Source organism: Cinclus cinclus, chromosome 1 (genome assembly GCF_963662255.1).
Source record: "Cinclus cinclus chromosome 1, bCinCin1.1, whole genome shotgun sequence".
In the NCBI taxonomy this organism is placed as follows: domain Eukaryota; kingdom Metazoa; phylum Chordata; class Aves; order Passeriformes; family Cinclidae; genus Cinclus; species Cinclus cinclus.
In genome coordinates, this window is record NC_085046.1 from 103,707,189 (window position 1) to 103,717,046 (window position 9,858).

Below are 9,858 nucleotides of genomic sequence, written 5' to 3' on the forward strand. Positions count from 1 at the left end.
ACACATGAAGATATACAGGACTACATTGTTCTCAGTGGCTTTGCATGGCTATGGTAAATCATGTTTGGGCTAAAGCATCAATGATTTCATGAACTGTCATTTTATATATTATGTCTGAGCAAAATTTATCTTCTCTTGGACTTCCCTGAAGTTTGTGAATAAACATTCTGTGTGTTATCTCCTATCTGAGATAACTCTGCAAGAGCTGTAGCATCACACTGGGTAATACTCATACTCATGTTTCTTTTCTTTTGTGGTTTATATGACAGGAAATCTGAAGGTGTTCTTCCAATTCCAGAGCATCAGTTAATTGTCAGCATACCCTGCAGTCTTCATTCACATAAGCCTCCTCTTGCTGGTATGTTTTGGTTTCTTTGCCTAATGTTTCTGTAGCACAGTGGTATTGAACACCTCATTCTGGCATGTACCCAGAAATGCCTTAATTTTCCATTTGCTGTGCAGTTTTACTCAACAGAACTTGTGGTTCCTTTAAAAGTGTTCTGAGGCACTTCAGTCGTGGTCCCTAAAAATTAATGTGAAAACTAGAACTTCAAGTAGTAGTGTGTGAACATTTGGGGTAGACATGTAGAAAAAGCTATTGCCTTTTTAAAAATGTATCTTTTAAATACTGCAAAAACAGTTTTACAGATACTTCATGTATGAAGTTCTGACAAATGACCTAAAGTACCTTGTGTGGGAGAGAACTTTAGGAATATATAAAATAGGAAAGCAGCAACCTCTTTCTTGATTATCTCATCCAGAAATTAATGTTTCCATATCTGCATTAATTGATTATATGCCTGCAGTACAATTATGCCTTTAAATACAAAAATTTAGCTATTTTAAGACTGCTAATAAGAGGTGACAAATAAGGCATGCCCTATTTGTTTCTGAGGAGTTGTATTTCACTCACTGGAATTGATGCAGTAATTCCTGACAGCCTTTTAGTGTGAGTATAAATTCAACCTTTTAGAGTTAGTTCAAAGAATTATTCTGGAGCACTTAGACTAATTTTGTCAATAGGAAGTGGTACTTCTTTCATCATTACAGCACCTTAGAACCTTACAAGGCTGTGGTAAGAAATCTGTTTAATACCTCTCACAAAAACTATTTCATCCTCCACCAAGAGGGAAGCTCGCTATGAGTCTGCAAATATTCCAGGTGTTTTATATTCACATCAGAAAAGGCAGGTAGAAGAAATGTTTAATGCTCTTGGAGAGGAGTCACACTTTGTTTCACTGATGGGCTTTCTTTTTCTCTTCCCAAGGGGTGGAAGTACTTCTGATCCGAACAATTGTTGTACCTCCAGAGATGCTCTAAAATCTGTTTTTGGGGGCTTGCATTTATTAAATTACCACACAGATCCACACACACCCACCTCTGTTCAAAAACTAGTAGAAAGGACATGATTTGGTTAACTAAAAACAGAAAAAAAAAAGAAGGGCAGTTCTAGGAGGATCTTTTTGCCATCCTGAAGCCACATCTTTAAGACTTAGGGCTACCGCAGGAGGTATATGTGTTGATTTAAGCTAATGAACAGTGGGGTGGTTATTTATGAGGCTATCACATAGGGTGTCTTTAGCAAGCCAATTCTTAGCTGCAAACTTGGGCACAAACAGGAAACTTGTGAGTATCCAAGGATACAAACCAGCAGTTTGGATGTATTATAGAAAGTTTTAGTACAACAGTGGTCCTCGGAACAATTCTTTGGTAGGGCAGAATCTAGAAACCATATTGAAGAATACATTATAAATTATAACCCTGAGTGGGCTTTGAAAGAGACTGTCCTTTCTAATTTCTTGTGTGTATTTCTTGAGTCTTCACTTGAGTGATGATATTTGATACCTTTGTGCAGCATTTATGTTTCTCTTTGAAAAAAATGAACTTGCTGTGGAGCACTATGAACGATTTAAAAAGTTTCTGAAAATCCACATATATCCTACAATTTTTTGGCCGGTCTGTGCCGGATATGGTTATGTAATTAAAAAGTAGACCATAAAGCAAAAGCTGATTGCTGATGCTTTGACTTCTGTGCTGTACAAGGTGCTGCTTTCATGACCAGGCAATATTCTCTAGCAGCCAGTAGAGCGCAGCTGAGCTACATCCTGGAGGGGTTCAGAAGAAATTTGAACAGAAGCAGAGATTTGGCAAGGGGGGGAGAAGGACACTTGATGAGTCACACACATTCTTTGTTTAAGTAGTAACAAAGCCAAAAATATTAGTATTTACTGATGCTGTCTGGCACTTTGTTTCTTATTACAACAATAATAAAGGTTGTGTGTTGGTACATATGTAGCCACTTAATGAGTGATTATAAGAGTTTATCTCTCTGGGGGAAGAGAAAGATGTAAATTAAAGTAAGCCATCAAAAAGAGATGTTTGTGTTCCTACAGTGCATTTAACCATGAAATTGCAACTGTAGGGGTTTTTGGTGATGCATGTGCTGTGTTCAATGCTTAGAGCTCTAATATGTCATTGTAAATGTACTTAAGCTGCTTTATGCAAATGTGTTAAAATCAAATTTTATTACTCCAGGTTTTGATTCAAATAACAGCAGGTTTTCTTCCTAATTCAATTCACTGTTGCTCTCAGAGAGCACAAAATACTCTGTTACAGATATGTTTGAAGTTCTGCATAACTTCACCTTTTTTCCTTTTCCTGTATTATAGATTGCTCTTCCAGTTTTTAAGTATATGCATTTATTGTTAGCAGATAATACTGTTGTGTAGGAGTTTGCCTAAAAGCAGTGGAATTAATTCTTGGCTATGTTCTAACCAATTTGCATATATGCAGCAGAACTGTGCAATGAGAGGTCATGGAAACTCCTTCCTCTTGTGGCAGTGATGGCTTATTAGGCCATTTTATAAAGGTTGTCTTGGAACTAAAAAATTAAATGCCTTTTGTTTCCTCCTGTGCCTTGTGAGCCCTTGCTGTAAGACTAATTAGTCTATCTATTAACCTAGATGCGTCAACATCTAGGTTTGATATCAGGAAAGATGCAGTGCTCTAAAGCCATCTTTGAGCTGGATTTCAGATTGTTTTCTGTCCTGCTTTGTTCAGGGTTTAGACAAACTGGGCAGTAAGGACCTCTATGTTGCAAACTCTTTGGAAGGGTTATTTTAAACTGAGATAGCTGTGTGCTTTGTGCTTCACATGTCTCACTGTTCAGGCAGTGAAAAAGCAGACAGTTATTTTCACTTTATATATCCAATTTGTCAATGCAGAACCTACTTTTTAGGCAGTGGAAGTTCAAAAAATAAACTGCTGCTTGTTCAAAAGATAATTCTTTCTTTTGCACATTTAAACATTTTTAGGAGAATACATCTTCAATATGCATTGGGATTAGGCTTATGCAGGTGTGGCAAGTCTCCTGTCTGACCACTGAACCGTGCTTCAGAATGAAATGTTTTTTTCTGGAACTGTTGTGTCTGCCAGCTGGCTTTGTGCTTGCTTCACGTGTCCTAGTGCATTAGGTGCTCAAGTATAAGTACAGGAGTTCCTGTCATAGGGTTTGTGACACCTGCAAGTGATACAGAGTAGGCTGCTTATCATCTATTTAACCTGTTTCCTGTCAGTGGTATCTGTAAGCGGATAAAATTGTGTACTGGGTTTTGTTTTACAATCTATTCCTGTGGTAGAAAAACTCAGTACTTAATTTTTCTACTGATGGAACTCCTTTAAGCTGTTTTCAGAGGAAAAGACCCCAAGGGTTTGCCTGAGGGCTGCAGATGAGATCCATGTGTGTTAAGATAGCCTACTAGTGGTGTAAGGTCTAACAATGAAGACAGAATTTGAAACCTGAACACTGTTTTTTCCTATTTTAAGAAAACCAACGTAATGAGATTTTAAGCCAACAAAATTCTGCTCTTTTGATATGGTAATTTCATTGCAGTGCAAGTTATTGCCTGATGTGATTATGTAAATGCCTACAACCAACAGTGAAGAATCATAGCATAATGTGATCTCAAATTACGTGTAATATGTTTCTTTTTTTAAAAAAAAGCCCTCTAAGTTTAAAAAATGCTGTCTCTGCCAGAAGGAGAGGGGAAGATTGCTGCAACTTCCTTTTTAAATACTAGAACCAAATTGATAGAAAGACTGGCATGTATTTCCTGCTTCTGCTGAATTGATCGGTTTCTTGGTTACCCCTTTTTTGCTTTCTGGTGGACCAGTCATTGAGGTTGGTTGAATCTCTGAGGTGTGCTTTTCAAATTTGTTCTTCTAGGCATGAAAGTTTTTGGTGCCTATTAAAACTGCTTTGGAATACTGAACGTAGTGCTATGATGATATTGTTAACTTAGGAATTTTGAGATCTATGACCTTTCTGGGCAATCTCTTCAGTGTTTCAGGACCCTCATTGTAAACAATTGTTTCTTTATATCTGGTCTGAATTGATCCTGTTTTAGTTTAAAACCTTTATCCCTTGCCCTATTGCTGCAGGCCCTGCTAGAACAAGCTTGTTGTCTTCTTTCTTACAAGCCCCATTTAAGCACTGAAAAGCTCCAATAAGGTCTCCCTGGAGCCTTCTCATCTCCAAGACGAGCAACCCCAACTCTCAGCTTGTCCTCCTAAGAGAGGTGCTTCAGCCCTCTGATCAAATTGTCAGCAAATTATGCATAAGAAATTATTTCCTTAATGGAGCTGTGAAAAGAACAATAAATTTTACCACTTTTTTTATTATGATGGCTTTGCAAAATGGTATTAAGCAGCTACGTGTAAGTGGTGTCTAATTAGATGAAATCTCATGGCACCAAACATTGCGTGAGTTTTCTGTCAGAAGGTACATTTTCCTCTAAGCATCCCAGACTCTCCTCTGCAAATGCTAGATTTGTTTAAACATAGTATCCTGCCTCTAAAAGAAGCAGGTTTTTTGAATAAGATTCCTTCTGGTAGAAGTATTTTTTAGATTAAAAGCTGCCTTGATGATAACCCATCTGAGACATTCGTGTGACATTTGTTAAAGATTGGCAGAAGGCGAATAGATTTTTATGCCCTGCCAAAATACAATAAAGTCTGGAAACACACTTAAAAAATATTTACAGAAAGGTTTTTAATATATTGGAGCTTTGGAAGAGGTGCTCATGTAGGTAGGAAATGCATCTGGGGTTGGCTAACACTAGAAAGTGAAGTGTGTGCTCATCTTTCTGCAGCAGGAGCAATCCATGACCTGATCAGATGGAGTCTCACATAGGGCATCTGTGACTGGCAAACTTGATGCAAGAAGTCACTACTTGGATTACACCAAAAAAAAAAAAAAAAAAAAAAAAACAAACAAAAAAAAACTTTTCCTCTCATACTTTAATGTGTGCTGACTGGATATGTTTTTGCTTTCTGCAGTGACCATATCTGAAGACACTGAGTGAAGCAGCAAAATGTTGGATTTATGAGCTGTATTTTTAAATGACAGCGATTCAGAAATCACTGGCAGATCTGATCTAAAAATGACCAAGATATCCTTTGGAAAGGGATATGTTTCTGTAATTTTTCTTCGTCTTCAGAAGCTAAACAAAAAAACTTAACATGCAATTTGTAGTATAGATAAGATTTTCAGTCTTTCTGCATTCTCTGTTGCGTGCTCCTTAAACCTTTGCTTTCCTCATGCATGTTTTTGTACACAATGTTTTTGTAGCCATTTCATGAAACTTAGGTAAGGAGTTACTTGAACCAGCCACAGACTAAATGGCTCTGTATAGCAAGTAACACATTTAACAATAAACTCTTTGCAATAATACTTTTCAAGCAAAATGCACTATCTTTTTCTGCCACTCCAAGAATACCAGTCATGATCAGTGACACAGTTGATATTAAGGACAGGCGTCTTCATATTTGGATTTAGGCAGTAAAAATGCCTAGCTGTAAAAGAAATTTGAGATTTAGGTTACTGAATAACAGTAACAGTTATAGAAATACCTCTTCAGCTGCCAGACTGGTACTGGGGCAAAAAATAATTTCTGCATTTTTATAGCCCTTTTAGTGCTATACTTATTTAACTGCTATTTCATTTTCTATCTTTTAACAGTTGTCATTACAAAAATACTTTTATCCCCTTTAAGGTACAGAGGAAAAGAGTGTGGTCTTAATTAAGAAAATGATTTTTTTTTTTATTTTTAGAAGTATTGCCCCCATGTTATTGGAGCTAAGTGAGGCTTTAGGAGGTGTTTGGTTGATATTAGTAAAAAATTCAGAACTCATCTATGCAGAGGCTGAAATAAATCCTTCTTTCCTTTCTCTAAATGAAAACCAATAAATCAAGGCTATTGAAGGCCTTGACAGTATTGTTCAGAATCTCAAGGGCACTTATTTAAAATTACTTTCTCACTATAAATAGTCCAGCTGTTTGATGAAACCTCTGAAATTAATTTGCTGTCTCCCCCTTTTTTAATGAAACATCCATTTTTTCATCTGTTAGCATCACAGGGGAGGTTTTACTTGTTTACTATTGTTATTTGTACCATTCTCATTGTTGTTGTCTTCTTTTTTTTTTTCTCTTTCACAGCAGTTCTGGCAGAGTTTATCAAGCCAGATGTGGAATGTTTGGAGTTGTTTGCTCGCAACCTACAACCTGGCTGGACCAGCTGGGGAAATGAGGTCTTGAAGTTTCAGCACATTGATTATTTCACTCTTCTGCAGAATGAGAACTGAGCTGCATCTTAGCTATCTATACCTTCTGAAATGCCACATCTTCCCAGGGGGCTCTTGAACTTAATTACTGATGGTGCACCTAAAGGTAACAAATAAAACCAATTGTATCTTAGTTGGAATTCTTTAAGTGACAGGATATCTGTTCAATGCTATCTCCCCTCTGTACAAGGTGGTCCTATATTTTGATGATCTGAACATATTAAAATACTGATGTTGTTAACAAAAATCAGTGAAGATAAAACTCCTTAACAGCAGTGTAGCATTAAGAAGCAGTCATTCTTTATTTGACCAGATGCACGAGGGAGTATCTTCTCTGAAATATGTATGCTGATTATAGAGAAAGCTCCTGTTTATATACAGTATTTTACATACATATTCATTGACCTTTCTGAATAACATACAGACGATAATAATTTCCCCCGAATCATTAACATATATTCCCTCCCCTTTGCACACATGTTCTTCTTTCTCAGGGGTTTCTTTGGTTGTTCTTGGTGGTCAGCCATCCCAAAATCATATTTGACCAACCACTGAACGGCATAACTGAGCTGGTTACTTCACACTTTTCCTTCTTGGTTAATGTTTAACATGACCCTAGAGAATAGGGATTTTGTGTTTCTGTAGGCTTCTGGTTTTTGAAGAATAATCATATTAACCTACCAGGTGCAAACAATTATTTTATCTGCCAACAATGTTAGCATGTAAGTTCATCCCTGTTCTGTTTCAAACCTCAAGAAAAGAAAGATATTTTAAAGTATTCTTCCTGCAGCTGTCAAATCTGAGCTGATAGCACATTGCTACTGCTGTACTATAGCTCTTGTGTTATCTTTAAAGAATTATAATATATTGTTTTTAAAGAGTCAATGGAAGTAAACAGTTCTGAATGATGCATGTTAAAGGTTTTTTTGCAAAACAATGGATTTTGAACTAAAATAGTTATGAAGGCAGTGTATCTTCCTACATGTTTGTATGTGTTTGCCTCAGAGAAAATAAAAGGAGCAGTGCTTATGTTTATTGGCACGTGAATTCATGACTGATCATACTCTATGTAAAGTTATACTTTTAAAAAATTGGCAGTTCTCTCTGTGTATATGGTGTAATTTTTTGAATACATTGTAAATGATCAATCTCAACATTTTAAAAATTCTGAAATTTTAACAGATTATATGTATTTTTAATTACTTCATTATGTTTTGGAACATTATAGAGCCATGCCAGTGAGCTGTATTCTTCAGCTAACATTAGAATGATCCCTTTAGAAAAAGATTAAAGAATGGTACACTTTGTTGTCCTTTGCTGTGCTTAGATGTACGTTGAAAAATACAAAGAAAATGTAATGAAGCCTCTGCTACTTAGTCATTTGTAGCAGTAGAGGCAGAGATGCTGGACAAACTGATTTTCCAGATGGCAGGCTCCTGAGTTCTGACTGTGTATAATGGAGAATAAATGCATTGCCCAATGTCTTTACCTTCATTCCCATTTTGGTAGCCTGGTAAGCTGTGAAGATTTTTTAAAGTTAAACTTCAAATGTTAACAGAGGATTTTTTAATAATTTTTTAATAAAATGAAAATAAAAACGTGTCTTACTTGCAGACCCAGTTTCTATATTACTGTTCAATTTCATGTTTTGCCAATTGGAGCAGTGGAGTTACAAGGAAAATGCTGTTTTCCTCCCTCCCCCAACAGTTAAACATATACTCAAAATAAGTAAATAATGTAGTAGTGGAAGTAGTTACCCAGGAAAACATTTCTTGCTGCATGATTTTATTTAGTCTCTGTTTTAAACTGTCAGTATGTAAGCTAATCTTAGCTACAAGGGAATAGAAGGTTCTTTATTTGCTTTTAGTTTTATAAGACATTCCCTACCTGGAGCTTCTGCTTTCCCAATTAGAATTCTCCTGCCCTCCCAAGATGCTCTTCTCTGCTCCTAAATGATGTATGGGACTCAAGCGTGGAAAAAATGGTAACTGCTGCACTTACCTTGTTTTCCCTTTTTACAGAACAGCACAAGAAATGACAATATTGTCTGTTCCACATCCGCTGCTATGAACAATTCCAGATTATCTTTTTAATTTCAACTAAAAGAAATATGAACAGTCTTAGAGATCAGGAAACTACCTTTCTCCTTTGAGCTAAGCAGCAGAACCCTTCTAAGGGAATAACCTTCTTCAGGCTCTTTAAGAATTGATGACCTTATTAATTTGTCTTTTCTGTGCAGTCCCTTTGCAAAGAGTGGCTTTCTAGAATCCTAGAATAATTAAGATTGGAAAAGATCTCTAAGATCAAGTCCAGCTGTTGACCTACCATCATTGTGTTCACCACTAAACTGCAGCAGCTGAGCAGCTACTTCCAGCACCTGGGAATCCAGCCTCCTAAGTATGGCTTCTGAGTAGAGGACTTGTGCAGGCAGACTCTAATCTTCTCAGGCTAAGTCAAAAGTTGAAAACTGGGACTTATGTCTTACCCAATCCTGTCGTAAGTAATTACAAAATTGTGCCTTGGACACCTGTTTGCTGCTTTTCCACCACTCTGGCCATGAAGAAAACCTTGTGAATATGATAGGCTCCACACCTGCAGCCAGCCTGAAACCACTGCATTTTCTCAGGAGGAGAAAGTCTGTTGCTAATTTGGAAATCTCTTGGTGGTATTAGCAGTTGATAGGTTCAGTTGATAGGGTCATCTTTTAAGCATAATTATTTGCCTGTTATGCTTAATTAATAATAAACAGCCCCTTACAATTTTTCAGCTTCCAGGACCCCAGCTCTTCCTAACCAGCCATCAGCTCATTCAGTGTCTGTCAAAAGCTTCTTTTGAGGCAGAATCTGCAGCATACTGAAAGATCAGTGTTGAGTGAAACCAGCTAATAGAACAGGAGAATTTAAGATCCAGTTTCCTTTTATGTTATATATATCAAGCCCTCAGAGGGAAAAATGCCCTCTGTTGTGTCAAGCCTTGTATACAAAAGAAAACATGCTCTGAAGAGCTTACAAAGTTGGTAAGAAAAAGGGAGAAGATAAGGATGGAGGAATACAAGATAGTAATGAAATATTAAAGGTGTATTTAATAAGTATCAGCCTGGATATTATGCACATCTTCAGTGTTACTAAGGAATTGCAATGTTGTTTCCCTTGTTTTAAATGGGATTTTCTTCTTTTGTATTCGGGTATCACACATTCGAATAAAAAAGAGGTGTTCTTTTACTTATTAAATTTTACT

General features: G+C 36.7%; 1 protein-coding gene across 4 annotated transcripts in view; it reads left to right on the forward strand.

The window, feature by feature from the left end:
• METTL4 (methyltransferase 4, N6-adenosine) overlaps window positions 1-9,582 on the forward strand; it is a 20,439-nt gene extending 10,857 nt beyond the window's left edge. For 2 of the 4 annotated variants that reach the window (XM_062488304.1, XM_062488305.1), the window contains exons 8-9: window positions 270-358; window positions 6,497-8,234. In XM_062488304.1, the coding sequence (XP_062344288.1) occupies window positions 270-358; window positions 6,497-6,642 (235 nt within the window). In that variant the 3' untranslated portion in view covers window positions 6,643-8,234. Of the gene's footprint in view, window positions 1-269; window positions 359-5,337; window positions 8,235-8,642 lie in introns of those variants that run through there. The other 2 variants (XR_009933029.1, XM_062488313.1) reach the window with 2 other exon arrangements.
• The last annotated feature ends 276 nt before the right edge of the window (window positions 9,583-9,858 follow it).